This window comes from Crocuta crocuta, unplaced genomic scaffold, assembly GCF_008692635.1.
Source record: "Crocuta crocuta isolate KB4526 unplaced genomic scaffold, BGI_CrCroc_1.0 scaffold6, whole genome shotgun sequence".
Lineage (NCBI taxonomy): Eukaryota > Metazoa > Chordata > Mammalia > Carnivora > Hyaenidae > Crocuta > Crocuta crocuta.
The window spans coordinates 4,983,005-5,003,388 of record NW_027531917.1 but is presented as its reverse complement, the minus strand read 5'-3'; the positions used below and the strand labels follow the sequence as shown (position 1 = coordinate 5,003,388).

Sequence of the window (20,384 nt, the reverse complement as noted above, 5' to 3'; positions counted from 1 at the left end):
ATCTATCTATCTATATATAGATATAGATATTTTATATATCTATCTATATATAGATAGATAGATATATATGTATGTCTTAATGTTTGTTTCTTTTTGAGAGAAGGAGAGAAAGAGAAAGAGTGAGCAAGAGTGGGGGAGGGGCAGAGAGAGAGTAGGAGACATAATCCAAAGCAGACTCCAGGCTCTGAGCTGTCAGCACAGAGCCCAACGTAAAGCTCAAACTCAAGCACCATGAGATAATGACCTGAGCTGAAGTCAGATGCTTAACCGACTGGGCAACCCAGGTGCCCCTATACATATATTTTTTAATAGTAGTAGGAATATCTCAACCAGGCATCTTTAGGAAAAGAGCCGATATCTCCAAATATCTTTTTTTAGTATAGATCTCCACTCCTGAGTGTAGGAGTATGTGCGTGAGTACATGGGTGAGTATGAGTGTTTAGAGGAAATCAGAGAAGGAAGGGTGGAGAAAGGAAGGGAAAGTGTGTTGCTCTTTTATTTTCTGTTTAGAAAATACTATTTAATACTCACATGAGGAAGGTCTCTCAGTATAATAAAACATTTTGTGGGAAATGACAAATCTCAGATCTTTAGAGGACAGATCTCAGATAAGGACAGAATTCTCCAGGGCATTCTTAAGAGCTCCTTCAGCAGTAAAATAGTACATGATTTATTATAATCATAAGACAGTCATATTTTTTTTTAAGTTATGAAGTTTTTTGTTTATATGCTTAAAAAAGTAAATTGAGGTAGACCCTATCACAGTGATTTGGATCAATGTTATTAAACTCTTGATAGCTGCATATTGTAGGCAGAAGAAGGAAACATAGCTTCCAGAAAAATGTCACCATGAAAGGGGTATCTGCATAAACTTTGTGTGAGTTAATACTTCCTGGAAAGCTTCAAATAAGCCCGTGTCTTCACAAATATGTGTTCTGCTTTTGGACCCTATACTGTGATAGGCACAGGAGTGGAAATACAAGTGAGGTATGATCTCATACTTGGGATTGCTACAAGTCTAGGGGAAGCATGCTCTGCAGGGCCCTGGGGGTGCTCAAAGAAGAGGCACCTCCCCTGGAGGGGGTGGCGNAGAGAGTAAAGGGGTGGGGGGGTGGGAGATGTGAGGAAGTTCTTGGCAGAGCCACTTTTGCTAGATGCGGATGTGAATGTTGGTGGTGCCACAAGGAGATTGATGGCTGCAGCCTCGAGGGTGTTCATTTGCATTGAAAATCCTAACTGCAAGCAGGTCAGTTCAGCAAGTAGCCTCAGAGTGCTCATTTAATTAGCTAACTCACAAGAAATTGATTGAAATAAATAGTGTGTAGGTATAATCTTCTAAGATTTAAATAGCTTCAGATGTGTGTGTGTGAGAGAGAGAGAGAGAATGTCAGGCATCATGCCAACCCTAGTGGGGAAAAAAAGGTAAGTTGATGAAAACAGCAGCCTTCTCCCCACCCAAAAAAAATCACAATAAAATCAAGTAAAAAACTCATTTCTGTTGAATATGGATATAGAAATGTATATTTGCACATCCACCATTAGCTTAAATTATATTAAGAGAAAGAGTAAGTAATGCTTGCATTTCTTCCTTCTTCCAGTGTTTGTGATTGGAGTCTTTATTTTTTTGTGTTTGTTTTTTTTTAATTTTATTTTTAATGTTTGTTTATTTTTGACAGACAGAGAGAGACAGCGCAAGCATTGAGGAGGGGCAGAGAGAGAGGGAGACACAGAATCTGAAGCAGACTCTAGGCTCTGAGCTGTCAGCACAGAGCCCAACAAGGGACTTCAACCCACAAACCTCGAGACCATAACCTGAGCCAAAGTCAGACGCTCAACCGACCAAGCCACCCAGGCGCCCCTGGAGTTATGTTTTAAATTGCAGTGTTAGTGCTCTCATGTCTTGAACAGGCTAGCACCTTTTAATGAGGAAGGAAAATAAAACTATTGAGCATTGAATGGAAAAGGCATTAGCATTTTTCTAAATATTTCACAAAATAAGAATCAGGTGTCAAACTTTCCTATCTGCAACCTTGTCAAAATTTTACCTATTGATAACTTCATTGTCATGGTGATTATTACGATTCCAAATTCATCTAGGCCTAAGCCTAATTCTAACTTTATTTTATTTCATTGTCTTTTATTTGCTCTAATCTGAGTAGTCAAAACTTCAGTGTTCTTTAACGATAATACTTCTATGTCTTCACTTCGCTATAAATAGATGCAGAGGACACCATCAGTTATCAGCAGGTGTAGGTTCTGCTCAAAGGTCATCTTTGCTCCCAGAAATAATTAGGGGTGAGGTAGTATTGCAGTAACTCTAGAGTCAGGTGTTTCTTTTCTCAGCTACTAGAAATGAATATTGCAAATTACTATTTACTGTGCATTTAATATTCTTTTTAAAGACATAACATTTTTCTTGGTCAGAAATTTTGGTTTTGTCTTCATTAATTAACTGAGAAGAGAGAGATCGGATGTTAGATCAGGGACTGATGGTAATTGAGATGGAGTCAATTATATTTTCTTATTGTTTTTGTTAACTGTAATCCTTTCCTACCCTGTTTCTCTCCTATTTGTCTCCATTCCTACAAAATGTTTTAATTGCCTGAGCTTGAGAATTTCATCAAGGTATTTTTAAAGTATAACATGACTAAAAAAGTAGTGGGGGGGCAGAGTTTATTCACTATGAATAAACTGTTATTGTCACTAGATTACTATAAAGTACCCTTCAGTTGTTAGTGTTACTGCCTCCATCCATCAAGTCTTGGAAGAGACATTATTTCTGTGAGAGTAGCTCCCATGAAGAAGGTGAAACTTAACCAGTGAAATCTTTTTCATTTAACTAGAGAAAAACCTGGTCCTCTGGCAAAGAGAGTTGAGAACATAAGCGTTCTTTTTGTTTATTTTCCATTTTTTAGTCATCACCATGCTTTTTCCATTATGCTGTTTCCTTCTTTGTTGTGGCGGACTCAAGTGCCTTGTAGCTTTTTCCCTTTTAAAGTACACCACCCAAGCATTGTTTGTGTAACACAATGCAGAGGAAACTTATTTGTGTGAGACACTTAGTTATGTATTCTGTTACTGTACTTTACATCCCTGGGGGAACATTAATAGGGCAGCATTTCAAATAATGTTAATAGAACTCTATTATTAATAGCAAACAAAAGCCTTGAAGATTGACAGGTAACTGTTGTGGACATTTCTGGCTATTTTTCAAAATGAAATTTTAGGTGCGCCTGGGTATCTCTGTCAGTTGAGTGTCCCCGTGCATTGGGCTCCACACTGGGTATGGAGCCTGCTTAAGATATTCTCTATCTCTCTCCACTTCTTCCCTCTTCCCCCTCCCCCTCTCTCCCCCTCTTCCCTTCTGCCTCTCCTGCTTGCTCTCTTTCTCTCAAAAAAAAAAGTAAAATGAAATTTTAAAAAGAAATACTTTTAATACTTCAAAGAATATTTTAGGTTATGCCTCTTTACTGTATTGCATTTTAGAATTAGCTTTCTGAAAATAAGATGTATTAATTTGCTTGTACATATTAATAAGAATGATTAATAATAAAACTCAGTTTGCAGAAAGGTTAAAAAAATTTAAAAATGCAGTTATAAATTGCAGAACTGATTATAATACAAGATAGAATTATTCAGCCTAATAAACATCACCTCTGTTATTCATTTACCTGTTTCATTAAAGCATAATCACTTGAATTTCACAATGTCCTAGGTGAGAATTATGCTACTGAAAGTTTCAGTTGTATAATTAAGCATCATGATTACTGAGTTTGTGTGTTCAGACAGAAGCACATCTTTAATTTCAGAGGAGGGAAAAATAATTGTAGTTTTGATTTCCAAAGAAAAGATGGGATCTTTTTGAGTTAGAACCTGATGATTAGACAATTTTCATAATTAAGAATATAGAAAATTCCCTATTTAGTTACAATGGAGGAAAAATTTATAAAACTTAGACCATATAAAAAAGGGAGTAGGATTAGCACAGATACCAGTATGACTGAAGAGTTGTATGGGGTTCCTACGGGTTTCTGAGTTGGTGCCATGTGGTAGGAAGACAAACACATGTAAATTTGATGTGCTTGTGTCTTGAGCCAAGGAGTGTCATAAGGAAAGGGGTGTTCTAACAAGCCCAGCTGTATAAAGTGTGGTTCATACCTGACTCATGGAATAGGCCCATAATTGATGTCTTGGCCTTCATAAAAGGCCTTGACAGTGGGAATAGATAAGAGATAGATATAAGGGAAATTTTAAAGAGAGATTTCATAGGACATGGTGACAGTATGTGATGGAGTGTAGGGTCAAATTTTATAATGCCTTTCTTCTTCAAACCAACTTGTATTAAAGAAAATAAATAGAATCCCACAAGTAGGAAAGTAGGAAAACAGACTTCCTTTACCCTCACTTCTAATTCCTACTTCCTTTGTCAATGTAAATTAGATAATACACTGACGGAGTAGTGTGACTCCCTCTTATTTATTTTTTATATCCCCCATGAGATTAGCTTTTATTTAATTCCTTTCCTCTTTTTGACTTTGTTATGCTTCCTAGAAGGAAGGCTTAAAGACTTTTGGCACTCACATAGTTTGGTAACTGAACATTGATTGCTTAATAGAACAAAACATTTAAAAACCAAGCAGGGGTGTCCAACTCTTGGTTTTGGCTCAGGTGATGATCTCCGGGTTTGTGACTTCGAGCCCCACATTGGGCTTCATGCTAACAGTACAGAGCCAGCCTGGGATTCTCTCTCTCCCTTCCTCCTTGCGTCTTCCCTCCTTGCTCTCGGTCTCTCTCAAAATAAATAAATAAAAACTATGGAAAAAAAAACAAGCAAAAAAATTAAGTAATACTTTTTCAATTAATTTTTATAGTTTTTATGTCATTAATGTAATTTCTTACAATAATTCATTTTAAAAAACTGGTAAAGTGAAACAGTATTTCCTTTATGCTGTTTCTGAGAAGAAATTCAGCTGAACAATGAGAATAATTGTAATTGCATGTCCAGGGTATTGAGAATGCTGGTTTGTGTGTGTGTCCAGATGATTTCAAAGACTTTTTTTTTTTTTTTCAGGATTGCAGCATTCCAGAGATAGAACTTTGCCCACAGTCTGACCCAGCATATTGTCCTATCCATATACAGAGAGCGGTCCCCAATTTGGAAGAGCTGAATATCCCCAAATCTGTGTCCTTCACTGTGAAATCAGGAGTGTATGTATCAGTTTCTCTTTATTATAGTAATTGATGGCCATCAAAGTTTTTATTTCATATTTTAGTAGGTGACATACATTTCTGTGAAGTTTTAGTTTATGCTCTTGGATACTCAAAAGACTGTCGCAAGGATTAAAACAGATTTGTCTTCCTTTGGATCCAGTTAAGACTTTGATGTAGAGCTCCAGGAAGAGATGGAGATTCTCAGACATAGTTCTTGATAGATTCATCCATCTTCTTTTCACTCACCAAATTTTGGGACTGAGAAATAAAAACATGTCCCTGACCTAAAAATCTGGAGTTTGAACTATTTCAAGGGTGTCTCAGTGTCATTAGTTATTGAGTGCCTCCACAGGGCTGGACCCATGGTGCCTTTTTGTTTATTACTCTATTCCTGCAAGACAGGTGGAAATACTCATTTTATAAATGAGGAAATTATACAATTTGTCTCAGGCTACCAGCTGGTGGGCATGGGTCTGATGCCAAACCTGCCTGATTCCAGAGGTATCTTTTGCACTATTGGTGCTACTTTGAGCCTGAATTTATACATTTTTATTTATTTATTTATTTATTTTTTAGCATTTCTATTTTTGAGAGAGAGACAGAGTGTGAGTAGGGTAGAAACAGAGAGGGAAGAAGACATAGAATCTGAAGCAGGCTCCAGGCTCTGAGCTGTCAGCACAGAGCCTGATGCAGAGCTGAAACTCACAAACCGTGAGATCATGACCTGAGCCAAAGTCAGATGTGTAACTGACTGAGCCACCCAGGTACCCCAGAACCTGAATTCAGTTTCCATATGAGCTCAGATCATGATTCTGTGATACCAATTCAATACAGGTTCCTTTTCTGTCTCTCACTCTGCATCTGTTCTGATGATGGTTGTTGTAAAAGTTAGGGGTCACTGTAGGACATCTTTCTTTGTCTCTCCCAACCATAGATTAGAGCTGTGGGACAGACCCAGTAATTGACCCTGTCCATGAGATATGTCTGTAATTACCAAGTTTAGGTAGAAGGTAGTGGATCTTTTGGGAATCTCATTTCAAATACTGTTCCTGAGGCAGGAACTGATTATTGATTATAAAAATGTGGGTCAAAGATGTAAAATGCCTTAATGGAAAAAAAAAGTGTAAAATGCCTTGTAGAATTCTACCTTTGGTTGCCCGACTTTAAAAGAAGAAAACATATTAGAATGTTTTTTCCTCCAATTCTGCTTGAATCAAAGGTGTCACACCTTTTAAATATTGGAAAATTCTAAGAAAAGTAATGCTTAGGGCTTGGAAAACCTGTAATAGACTTATAAGACAGTGTGTGAATGTTAGTACTTAATAACACATTAATTCTTGTAATATGCTCTCTAGTGAAGTCATTTTGAATGTGTTTTACTAGTTGTAATTCTGCCATGAAGGTTTTCTGTTTTGGTTTGGGTTTTTGCCTTTTTTTTTTTTTTTTGGTACCCCTTTTTACTTTTAACTCTTACAAGACTAAAGTATCCCTATTATCCTTTAACAAACTATTCATTTCTTATTTAGTTGGCTTGCCTACCCAGATATTAATTTTAAGGGACAAGCTACAGTTTTGGAGGAAGACCATGGGCTCTTTGAGATTTCTGCAACAGAAATGAAATCATTGCATCCACTTCAAATGGTAAGCATATTTTAAAAAAAAGCATTTTTCCAAAATGCCCATGAGTCCAAAATTAAATAGCTATGGTGATTGCTCATGCATCTCTCTCTTAAGAAATGAGTATGTATACTATTGGATCAGCAACTTCTATGTTATTTTTCCGTTTCTTTATATTACAGACAATATCTGTGTGAAAACATTTTAATGCTTTCTAGAAGACAAATGTCTGAATTTGCTTTGTGTTAAGTTTATTACAATGCATACCATTTCCTTATAAGTACCATTCTGCAAAAATTTTGAATAAAGTTCTGAATTTGTTTTATAGTAAATTATGCTTTTCCATTTCAGTAATGAATGATAAGCACAGCATTAATAATAAATAGATCTGTCAGTGGTTGCTCTCTTAAAGATAATAAGTGCATGCAGTATTTATTTTTGTTGCAAACATTTTTATTTGAGGACAAACTCTTCAATTAAATGTTAGGTGAATGATAAACCATTTTTCAGTTGCTCTGGACTTTAAAAAAATAAAAACCAAGAAAACCTAAGAAATTTTAAGAAATACCACAGTGTGGAGTAGCATTAAAAACAGGAAATTCTAGAATTAGTTTTTGTGAAGAAGGGGTTACCTTTTATGCTCTGTGACCTTGAGGTCACAAAGACTGTAAGTATGATAAAAAGTGTTGATGGAACTTGGAAGGGGAAGCACTCTAATTTAGAAAGCCCGAGCAGTTCCGAGGAGGAAATGTAGCGTCATTGGTTTGGAAACCTACTCTGCCAAAGTAGACTTTTTAAAATCCAGCAATTCCACTCTATTTCTTGGGACTCTCTGCAGTGGGATTAAATCTTCCATTAGCTGCATGCACTTACTTGTACTGGTTAATCTGTAAAGTATATTTTGAAAATTTCTTCCCCCATCTACATCGATGAGCAGTGTGATTCTGTTTTGACTACTGTAGAGTTCTGTACTTAAATTTTAAAATTTACCACAACTTAAAAAGCTGACTGGTATGTAATCTTTACTAATTAGACTTTTTATGCAACTTATATACGTCACTTAGTTTACTTTCAGATATTCTAAATCTTTATCTAATATTAAAATTTCTTGTCTTAAGGGTGGACTGAAAGTGGAAATGCCTATGAACTTAAAGGTGAGTCTTAAAACAGACTTTTATAGCAGGCTAAAAAGTTTGAGTATTAATCTTCACATATTTTGAACTATTAAAGTAAAAAAATGATGACTGACATATATGCTAAAAATGCATAGCTAATGAATGTTGGAGTGGTGGGAAGTGACTGCACAGAATGATCAATGAGTACCCATGCTGAGATGAAGAGGGAGGTCAGTATGTAAGGATGGAGGTCTTGCTGACAACTTAGTCAGACCCAATGAGCAGCTACTACAGGGTGGAAAGGTGATAGGTTTGATTTTTGATTTGGTGGGGAGGGACTGGGGAGGTGACAGCTTGACACTGCAGTGGAGATAGCGAGCAGATTTTTGGGAGTGATGCCCAGAAAGGAGATCAAAGGTGATCAGAAGAAGCGGTAGGTAGCTCCTGTCAGAGAGATGTCAGTTGGTAAGAATAAATAAGTATCTGAAGGGAACAGTAGAGGGACCAGGATTAAACCCAGTTTGGGAAAGGAAATGGAATTATAAAACGTGTGTGAAAAGAGAGAGGAAAAAAACCAGTGCAGTGATCAAAGATGCAAGCAGACCTCTGCTTAATTAGTATATAGCACTTCCACAGGCAGACATGGAAACAAAGATTCATCCATCCTTCTCCTGTCCTACAAAACAAGACCCAGCTCCTCCAATCCTCCCTTTGATCGCCTTCCTAACTTAAGGAATTGACCACCATTCTCTTAATCACATATGTGGAATCTTATAAAACTTAGTATCTGAGCATAGTATACCTTAGCCGTCTGTTGGAGTCATACATATCTAAGTTGTAAAAAAAAAAAAAAAATTCTCCTATATTCCACTCACAGAGATACTGTTTTGTTCTGAGGTGTAAGCAGAAGCTTTCAAAGTTCCACAGGTGATTGTGATAACATGCAGCTGAAGTTTTGAACCAGTGGCCTGAAAGATGCAGAATTAGCTGTGACAATCTCTGAGTGACTCCTGTCTGTTTCTTCAGGGGTGACAGGCTGGGCCTTCCTTGGACATTTGCAGTTTGACAGGTTGTAGAGGCATAGGAATGAAATAGCTATTATAGATGGTCACATTTTCAAGTTTTTAGATGTTAGTTGATGGCTTACTCATCAAAGAATTATTGTTTCTTAGTTTGAGTGTGGTCAGCAGATGTAGAAAGTATTAAACCAAATAAAACTTCATCACTTCAAATACAATACCCTGTGAAAATTTAATATGTAGAACACACCAGGAACAGTACTATGTGGGGTTTTTTTTTCAGTTTGTATGATGATAAAAATTTTTGAAAACAAGTTAGATATAACTTGGTCAGTATGTTTTAGCATGGGGCCTTGTTTTGCCAGTTGTATGCAATGTATGCCATTAGCCACAAGTAGGAACGGGTGATAGATGTAGATAAATTCGTACCATTATCACCTCCACATACTACTTGGGAATACTAGGGAAGTAAAGAGCACCAAAATGGTGAAAGAGACCTACTTGGACCAATCCAAATCTAAAATAAATAAAATGCTAGAAATGGGTTTTCTACTATAGTTACCTCCCCACCCGTATGAATCAAATATAAAAAAAGAAAAAAGAAACACCATAATTGTTTCAATCATTTCTTATTAGGAAGTTTCATATTTAAATTCAGGAATTTGTGTATCTCTTTCTTACTAGTGACTGGCAGTCACCAGAGAAGCAGTTAGTATTATAAGAAGCAGCAAACAGTGTACTCATGACAGAAACATATTATTAAGATATCTTTATGGTAATAACTCACATAAATCCTTGTGAATATCAGACAGTGTGCTATATTGTAAATAAATATTAATGAAAAAAATTGATGGTGGTTCCTGTTCATGTTGGGGTCTTTAGTCTCACTTAAGTAAATGAGTTTTGTACCTATTCTAAATTATGAGCATGTTAAGTAGTTGTCTTTCAATCTTCCAGATTATTATTTATGAAAAACCTCACTTCTGTGGACAAGCCAGAGAGTTTAGTGAACACATAGATTCTGTCCCTAAGTTCTTAAGAAGTAACGGGGATTTTCTTGGAATTGGATCAATTCGTGTCATCGGTGGAGTGTGAGTGTTACATTTTCAATATGTCAATTAATAGTCTGATTTTTGAAGATCACAGAAAATGTGCTAAGCAGAGCAAAAAGAGTGTGCCTTAATCTAAAAATACACATCCTTTCTGTAAGGTACTGTAAAATAAGAAATAGTAGTTACTAATGGCTTTTCTGTGAGCTCTTGATTGTATTAGAGATTTTGAGATAGATTGTAGAAAATAGTTCCTAAAACTTAAATACTTACTATTGCTAAACACAATATAGAAGATAAAAATTGCAAAATAACATTATCCTTGCGGGGGATGCTGAGTGGCTCAGTCTCTTCCAGTGTCTGACTCTTGATTTCGACATAGGTCATGGTCCCAGGATTGTGGGATTGAGCCCCACATCTTGGGTTTCTCTCTCTCTCCCTCTGTCCTGCATGGGCACTCGCTTGCTTGCTTGCTCTCTCTCTCTCAGATAAAAGAAATTGATATATTTTGTTTTACAAATTTTGGACATGAATGAAAACCCCAATTTTTATTCTCTATTCTGTGGATCTTGCCAGTGAGTCCTTCATTAAAAAAGTAGCCTGTTGGGACGCCTGGGTGGCTTAATCGGTTAGGCGTCCGACTTTCGCTTAGGTCATGATCTCGCGGTTCGTGGGTTCGAGCCCCGCATCGGGCTCTCTGCTGACTGCCAGCTCAGAGCCTGGAGCCTGTTTCAGTCTGTGACTCCCTCTCTCTCTGACCCTTCCCTGCTCACGTTGTCTCTCTCTCTCTCTCTCTCTCCCCCCTAGAAAAAAAAAAAAAAACATTAAAAAAGTAGCCTGTGTTGTATGTTTCCCAAATCCAGCACTTTTGACATTGGTTACCCTCTGGCCTTATACTGTTTTTGAGGAAGCCCGCCAAGAAGCTCTAAGTATAAACCCAAGTGTAACCTAATCTCAGTCATCAGTTTCTGGGACAGGGACCCCAGAAAATCTATGACTGAACTGATGGGCTATGCTTTTGTATTTGTATCCTGGCAGATAAAATCAGAGCTTATTTGCTACTGTCAACCCGGTACTAGAATTCCTCCAGAAACATTGTTGGTCTCTCTGTTGATACGATAGTTTATTTGGAATATTGGTTCATTTTAAGTATCAATGTCTCATTATTTGCAGTAATATCATAAAACTTGTTCATGCTATTCTAGCAAAAGATTCTACTAAAATATTTTATTCATAGAAGTTAAATGATGGGTCTTAGATCACTCAAGGGTCTACATTTAGAGACTTAGACTTTGAAGTTTCTGACAGTAAATCAAGTACTAGCCACACTAGCCAAAATGGAAACATAAGAGACTATGCCACATATTAGATATGTAGGGCGTATCCATAATTGGCCTGACATATTGATAATCATTTAATTATTTATCCTTCATTTAAAATTATTAGGCCCTTAAAAAAAATAAATAAATAAAATAAAATTATTAGGCCCTTGAAAAACAAACATGTTTTGGATAAACAAATTTTTATTGTGTCGTATTTATTCTTCTCTAATCTGTGAACACATATGCTTCTTGTTAACCCTGCTAAATATTATTGCCTTTTCTTCCCTTTGAGATCTGAATGTTTTTCTCATTAACTAGATTGTGATTTGCATTGTTTCCTGAGTTTTTTGTAATTATTCTATAAAAACTCTCAAGAAAATATTATGGCTTGTAATAACAATATACATAAGTTTCCTTTTTCATATGACAACTGCAGAAATAAAAATGTCATGTCCCCATTTAAAAGTGAACAGTTAATTTCACTGTTTTTCACTGTTTCTACCATTTATGTTAACTGTTTAACTTTATCTGCGGGTAGGAGGAACTCATCTCTGTACCATCTTGAGGAATCTAGGGAAAGTGGAGTTGTTTTTTCATTTTTCTCAGAAAACATCTGTTTTTAAATATCCCAGATGTATATATAAATTGACTTTTAGACAAAACTTAATCTGTTGTAAAAAGCTGAGATTTCTGAACTGTCACCGTGTAATAATTTATTAATCTGTCCGTAATATTAAGGTCTGCTATATTTTTCCCATTCAGGTTTATTAGGAGCATGTTTTGGGTAGCCACATTTATATAAATGAAAGCCACATTTAGAATTTGAAAGTGTTTGGGGCTCCTGGGTGGCTCAGNCTGTTGATGGACACTTAGGCTCTTTCCATGTTTTAGCTATTGTGGAGAGTGCTGTTAAGCGTCTCACTCTTGATTGTGGCTCAGGTCGTGATCTCACGGTTCATGAGATTGAGCCCTGCATCAAGCTTCGTGCTGACAGCACAGAGCCTCCTTGAGATTCTCTCCCTCTTTCTCACTCTCTGTCTCTTTCTCTCAAAAATAAGCTCAAAACATTTTTGAAGGTTTTCTTGTGCAATCTATCTTCACATAATAGTTTAAGAATAAAATAATGATAGTTATTCTATGTATTACAAGCACACTAAGATGTATCAAATATGTTAATCCCAACTCATGGGGACCCCCCTTCCCCTGCCATGTGCACACCTACACACACAAAGCGAGGAGGTGTTCATGATTGCTGAGCAGCTGCTTTTATTTTGCACCCTCTGGAAACAATTTTTTGGAGTAGTTTTTTTGTTTTCCCAAAACAATAGTAGTTGGCCCTACTCAGCTTCATTTGTCAAGCCCCAAAATTCAGAAGTTCCCAACCCAGGAGCCGAAAATAGTCATTCTGGAATCTGCCCCATTGGAGAGGCTCCCATTGTAACAACACGGTGCCCCTGAAGGCAGATTTAAGCAGGCCAGCATGTGTTGTGAATCATCCATGCCCATGTTACCTTCATTAGCTACTGTGAATTATTCCATAAAAAGGTAAGTTTTAGGGAGGAGCTGAATGACCAATGGTGTTTATTGGTGTTCTGTACTGACGGTTTTAGATTAAAAGTCAAGAAACCTGTGTCCCTGGAACATACTCTGTCACAGTGCTTCCTATTCCCATCATCACCACTCATGAAATAGTGGGAACAACATTGCCTGCCTATAAATATTCACAGACGCCTTCATATATGTGTAGGCCACCAGTGCTAATGCCAGCCCAGTTGCATTTCCTCCTTGTTAAAACCACCTGTAATGTGTTTTAGATCTGAAGCCTCGTGAGAGGTTCTTTTGACTTCAACCATAAATAAATGTTTAATTTAGGGATTACATTTTCTGTGATTACAGAAGGGCTTTGTCAGTAAAATAAGAATAGTTATCTTTGAATCTCATCATAGGTTTGAAACTTTCCTCATGGGCTATTTGTGCGCTTTCCATTATTTTTTAATTGGCCAACTGTTTTTCTAACCACACTGAGATGTAGTATCAGGTCATACCACAATTAGCAAGCTTTGCTCTGTTGTAATTCTACAATAGTTAACCTTTTGTTGGGTAAAACTTCCAAACTATAAAAAGGTATTGATCCATGAAGCATATAGCATTTGTCTGTCATTATAAATGGTAACAAAACAAATGTGTTGCTTTTTAAAATATGGTGATATACAACTAAGTGCTTTATCAGGATATTTTCTTTTTTCTTTCTTTTTTTTTTTATTACAGTTCTATTCATGGCTCACTTGGATATCCTTTGTATTTCTAGATGGGTTGCCTATGAAAAAGAACATTTTAAAGGCCAGCAATTCTTGCTTGAAGAGGGAGATTTTGAAGACAGCACTGCCTGTGGAGCATTAAGTGGCCCCATTTTGTCTTTCCGCTTCTTACAAGCTGTGAGTTAGCTTCGTTATTCATAATTTTCTGTTTTCTATCCATGAAAATCAGTCATGAGCTGTGATAAAACTTGAGGTTATAAAATGTTTCTAATACCTGAGAGCATTACACTGAACCACTTATGTAGCTTTCCTGCTTTTCTTAACTGCTGTGATTATTATAGAATACTTACGTTTACGTTTCGTGCATCAATTCCATATGTATTTTTTGAGCACCTGCTTTGTGACCTGTATTGTATCAGATGCTAGAAATACAGTGGCCGGAGACTCGGTCCTTGATTTCACAGAGCAGATAGTCTAATAGAGAAAATAGCATTTATATAAGCATTTGATTATGTTTGACTATGATTAGACTAAGCACAGAGTACTCAGGGTGCCCAGAGAAAGGTCAGTTACTCACACTTGGAAGTAGAGAGGAAAAAGATAACAGTTGAGCAAAATTTTTGATTCAAGAGTTAGCCAAGTGGAGAGGTTCCAGGACAGAGTGAATACAGAAAGAGAAATGCTATTTTAGCAAGAGATTAACAGTAAAAGTTAAGGACATGGGCCACTGGTTCTCAGCTGGAGGTAGTTTTACCTCCGAGGGGGCATTTGGCAGTGTCAGGAGACCTTTTGGGTTGTCGTGACTTGTGGGGGCCCAGATAGGGGGTGATATGGTATCTACTCCGTGGAGGCCAGGGATACTACCAAACCCCCATAAGCCACAGGACAGCCCTCTCACATCAAAGAGTCTTCTGGTCTAATATGTTAATAGTGCAGAGGTTGAGAAACCCTCTTGTAAGTGAAATTGGTGTTTTTGAGAAATGCAGTTAAGTCAGGATATTAGGCAGAACTTTGGAAGAAATGAGGGCAAAAGCCAGATAATGAAGGGTCTTATCCACATGTTGAGTTCAGATATTTTTTTCTTGATTTGACCTTGAGCCTCTAATGGGTTTTATGCCCAATGAATAAGATCAGATTTTAAATGTAGAAAGATCTTTGTGGTGACTTTATCCAGAAATGGCTTGGGATGGAGGAGGTAAGTCTGGACACTACGTAACTCCAGGTAGAAGTTGAGGTCACAGAGAAGTGGAGATATATGTTAGAGAGTTCTGTAGGGATCAGGGCTTTTCAAATGTTGTTCATTTTTCTGACCAGCTCTGGAGATTTTTTAATATGTTCAGAGGGGCATGCTTTCTTGCAATTCACGAGTTATCACTGCAGTCTCTTCTCAAAGTAATCTTTAGCCATATAAATACTAACTGTCTAGCATGACCTCTAAAGCCCTCTTTGAAGGAATTGATATGAAGTGAAGGGTGTCCACATGGACTTTGAGCAGAAGGTTGGCATGTTCTGGCCTTTTAGCTTTTTGTCTCTTTGGGCTATTTACCTGGTCAGGCAGGAGAGGCAGGAATGAGGGAAGTTGTACAGGGAACAAGGGAGCTCCCCCCACGGCCCCCCAGCCCTGTGAATGATCCTTGGTATTAAGACTGTGAGTTGGAAACCAGTTCTACCAAAAAGACCTCTAGGACAATCCATTGAAGATAATTGGCGACTGAGTTTCCTTGAGCAGTGGATAGATAACTATGAGGTACATAGTCCACAATTCTATTATACAAGAGCCATGCACTTTCTCTACTTAGCCATTCCTTTCTTGACCACTAAAAAGGCAAGGAAGACAAAACAAGATAGAGCCTTCATCTTTTTACTTTAGTTCTTCACGACCACATGCATTCAGGGAACTATGGGTCATGGTTCAAAGCATTTTCTACCCTAGTGTTGAATAATTCTTAGTATTTTCCCTCCTTATTTAAAAAGATAGCTGAATGGAAGCATTGCTGATCCTAGAAATGTTCAACAATGAATGTGACAGCATCTTCTCAAGATGACTATGACTAAAACAAACAAAATCCCCAAATCACTTAGTGAAATCTCCCAATAATAGAAAATATGAAAAGATATAAATACCATATATAGCCACATAATTAGTAAGTATTTGATATGGACAGTATGATAATATACCATTGGAAAAAATTGGTAGGAATTGGCTTGTTGATTACTGCTGCATACAAAAGTTTGGGGCATTTATGAAAATAATGACAGCTTTTATATAAATAAAAATGCCCTTGACATCAAGTCTTTGTCTCCTACAGTAGGATTTTTTTTTTAACAATTAAAAGACTACTTGTTAGCCTATAAAGATATTATTATAATCTTGACATTTGTCAAGTGTTTATTAGTAGCCTTACATGTAGCATATTTGTACTGAATCTTCACAAAGACCACAAGATAGAGACTGTTATCATTTTCATCTTACAGGTACAGAAACTAAGGGTCTCAGGTAGGAGCCATACCCAAGTATAGAATTGTGATTTGAGGGAAAGTCTGTGTTACTCTAGGGCTCATGTCATATTTTCCTTTTTTTGTTGTTGTTGTTGCAGAATGATTAGACTAAAAAAGTATCTTAACATTGGAAAACTGGATCTCATTCAGCCAAAGGCTTATTAGCATTTCATTTGTAGCTATAAATATATGGTAACATTGCAGACCAGTACACATGTATAATTTACATGACTTTGAGGCAGTTCATTTATAATTTAAATTTATGTTCACTAAAATATTTGCAGATGAAATATTTTGCGTTCTTCAGACATAGCAGATAGTGGAGAAGAGTTTTGGGTTGTTTTTTTTTTTTTTTGTTTTGTTTTTTTTACCAGTTTATTGATGTACTATTGACATGTGAAGAGTTTTACAGGGACACCTGGATGGCTCAGTCATTTAAGCTTCTGACTTCGGCTCAGGTCATGATTTCCTGGCTCATGTGTTGGAGCCCCGCATCAGGTTCTGTGCTGACAGCTCAGAGCCTGAAGCCTGCTCCAGATTCTGTGTTTCCTTTTTTCTCTGCTCCTCCCCCACTTGCACTCTGTTACACTCGGTCTCTCAAAAATAAATAAATGCTTTAAAAAAAAAAAAAAGCAGTACATATTTAACATATGCAACTGCATGAGTTTGCAGGTATGTGTCCACTAGGGAAACCATCACCACCATCAAGACCAGACATACCCATCTTCTCCCAAAATTTCTTCCTGACCCCTTTATTATCTTTTTTTGTGATAAGACGTAATCCTCTCTGAAAAATTTTAAATTTAAGATAAAGTATTGTTAGACATAGGATTTAAAGCTCTCATGGTTTTCACAGCCTACATAGGTTAGCAGGTATTGTTGACATGAGACATCTTTCAGGTCCCTAACCTGGGAAAGAATGATGTGCTACATGTAAGATCTAAGTTAAAGTAATATAAGATAAAATAAAAGGATAAATAGCAAAGTTGCAGAATGCACTACGGTTTTCTAATGTCCTGACTTCAGAATGCACAACACTGTGAATCTACTAAGGTCAAATTCTGGACATGTTCCTTAGGGATAATGTGATCTGTGTCTTGGAGTTCTTGGAGAAGACAACAGGAAATATGTTTCTAATNTAAAGGAAAGATCCAGAATGACATAGGAGTATTTAGACTCCAGAGGTTAAACAAGGAATTTTTATTCCTTGGCTTCCTCGATATTTTTCCCTCAGTTTTATACAAGCTTAACTTTTGGATTTGCCTCTGTTAGGATTTTCAGACCTGGGGCCTCTTTTCAGATCTCTGAAACCAGGTGGTATGTAATGGGGAGAGCATTATTTCTCCTAAATTAATGGATATACCAATTCTCCGCTGGTGTCTCATGTTACTTTGTCCACCAGTGGGTTATAGCATAAGAGCTCCAGGGAAGATCAGCTGTGGGATTGTATGGAATTTAAAAACACCCAATTTACTAATCCTTAAAGATTTATCTCTGGTCCTAAAGCATCTGCTCATTTTTTGACAATGGGGAGTTCTGGACCAGAGACTATAACAAGCTATCCAGATTTTCCCTTGGATATAAGTCCTTTAAAAATATAAAATGGAGTACATATTTTAGATCATTCCATCATTATTCGTTCTTCCCAAGCAACAGAGCTCCACTTTAATNCATAACACCCTTAAGTGCGTATTGCAATCACCTGAACAAGACAGTTAGAAGTTGTGGGCTTGGGTTTTTATCGTTTTTTGCGTGTTTTATATCACACTTTGCACATGTATCTGCAGGATATTTAGCCCCAGGTGATTGGATTTGGCTTAGAGGTAGAGCTCTGTCCAGCAGGGACAGCATATTGATGCTAACTAGTTAACTAGATCAGATACTATAATTAGTAGATTTGAGTGAAAAATACAGAGAGTGAAAAAAGGAAAGTGGCTCAGAAAGGTACTGAGAAAAAGTAGGCAAAAGCTGTAAGGCAAGAAGGCAAAAGAAGGCAAAAGCTGTAAGGCAAGAAAAGCCTTGAATAAACAAAAGCAGAAGATGGGAAAGAGGAGAGCGATGCCGCTTAAGAGTCTCCTGTGGCCCATGGCCAGGTCTCTGAGAATAGCAGACAGAGTAGGAAGGACACAAACTCAAGCCATGTGAGGAATTCTGTTTGTGAATCCTCAAGCATATGGCAGCAGCCAGCTCTTGTACTTGGCACTGGGTCCTGTGACAGTGGGTCCCTCCTCTGCTCAGCTCCACGCTGCATTATTGCCTGCTTTCCAGCTCACTCTTTCACAGCCCACACAATAGGATTTGTGCAAATAATTGCACAAGTAAAGTACATCACAAAATAATGCAAGTTACTTCTTAATGAAAGGGCACAGACACAGTACATGTGCACGTATCTGTATTTATCTTTTTATGTCTTTGTCCTATTTTACTCCAACATAACATACTGACCCATACGGACTTTGGCTCAGGTCATGAACTCACAGTTTGTGGGTTCGAGCCCTGCGTTGGTCTCTGAGCTGACAGCTCAGAGTCTGGAGCCTGCTTCAGTTTCTNTCTCTCAGGAGGAATTAAAAACACAATTATGGTATGAATTATTTTTTAATAAACATTTCAGGCAAAAAGCCTTTCTCTTTTATCCTAAATTCTCAAATGAAATTTGATCCATTTATAGGAACAGTTTTTAAATCGTTGGAAGTTGACAAGTAGTAAATTAGAATTTTTTGAATGTATTTTCTTCTTATAGATGCTTTGGTTGTTTTTGACACTGTTTTGCTTGTTCATTTAAAGTGAATGCTTATCCTAGAAATCTGTTCTTAAATTTATAATGTATTAAAAGCAGGAGAAAATTGGTATTGTTGAGACTTAGAGAAGTTGTTAACATTTTCCATAGGTCTAAGACTAATCTACAAACAACAAAATAGTAGTAATAGAGAAAGAGATTTTGGTTCTTTTAAAAGCAGTGTATTCTGGGGCTCCTGGGTGGCTCGGTCGGCTAAATGTCCGACTTCGCTCAGGCCATGATCTCACGGTTCGTGAGATCGAGCCCTGCGTCACGCTCTGTGCTGACAGCTCAGAGCCTGGTGCCTGCTTCAGATTCTTTGTCTCCCTCTCTCTCTACACCTCCCCCACTGACACTCTGTCTCTCTCTCTCTCAAAACTAGTAAAAATTAAAAAATAAATGTATTCTGTATTTTCCAATTAAAAAGTATATCTGTTATAAAGATTTGAAAAAAATGTAGGTTAAAATTGTCCAACCTCCCTGGACCCAACCACTCTTCAGTTTTTTTCCTGCTAGCCTTCTCTTATGAAAAGTTGGGCTTTTTTTTGCATGCTTATCATCTTACCAGTTTTAGAAGTTTGAGGTTTTGTCCTTTTCTTTCCTCCTATCTGACAGTGATTAAGGTAGGTAGATACATAGACAAATTTGGACTTAAATTCAGTCTCTGTCCCTCAGTACCTGTGTTACCTCAGGCAACTTACTCACCTTCCTTAGCTGGAAAATGAGAATGATGGTAATATAATCTTATGTGATCGCTCTTTTGGAAATAAGACACATAAGGCTCCTGGCCAGTAGTAAGTATATTCCATCAGGTGGTAGGTAGATGCATAAAGGTTTATTTTTATACATCGTTTAGGCATTTGCACCATTTATAGCTTTTTGGTATTGTAAAATAAAAATCATCTTTGCATATAAATTACCCATCATTTAGTTTCGGAAAACTTTTTCTAGATTAAAAAAAAGGATTTTACCAATGACATCAGAGAGTTAAACAATATCTGTCTTTTAAAATGTATTTCTAAATTATTTTCTAAAATCACTATCCTATATACATATATATCATATATATATGTACACATATATATATATGTATATACATTTATTCATTTTTTGAGAAACAGAGAGCACAAGCAGGGGAGGGGCAGAGAGAGAGGGAGACACAGAATCCAAAGCAGACTCCAGGCTTTGAGTTGTTAGCAAAGAACCCTGTGCGGGGCTTGAACTGAAGAACCACAAGATCATGGCCTGAGCCCAAGACACATAACTAATTGAGCCACCCAGGTGCCCCTATCCAACTTCTATTTCTGCTAGTAATGTTTCCAGATGAAACTGGATTTTTAGAACCTCCTTATTTTAAAAAGTGAAAATTGTATCTAGTGGTTTTAATTTGAATTTCTTAGTTTTTACTATTGAGACTGGACTTTTGCTTATTTGTTTTTAATGCTAATATTTTTTGTGAATTGTCTCTGTCTTTTGCAGATAAATCAACTTGGATCTTAAAATTTTTATGATATTCTT

The 20,384-nt window shown here is 37.0% G+C and overlaps 1 protein-coding gene across 1 annotated transcript in view; it reads left to right on the top strand.

The window, feature by feature from the left end:
- CRYBG3 (crystallin beta-gamma domain containing 3) overlaps positions 1-20,384 on the top strand; it is a 110,929-nt gene that overhangs the window by 54,596 nt on the left and 35,949 nt on the right. The window contains exons 8-12 of the mRNA XM_077774944.1: positions 5,072-5,208; positions 6,738-6,852; positions 7,947-7,982; positions 9,920-10,053; positions 13,642-13,768. Of these exons, the coding sequence (XP_077631070.1) occupies positions 5,072-5,208; positions 6,738-6,852; positions 7,947-7,982; positions 9,920-10,053; positions 13,642-13,768 (549 nt within the window). The remainder of the gene's footprint in view (positions 1-5,071; positions 5,209-6,737; positions 6,853-7,946; positions 7,983-9,919; positions 10,054-13,641; positions 13,769-20,384) is intronic.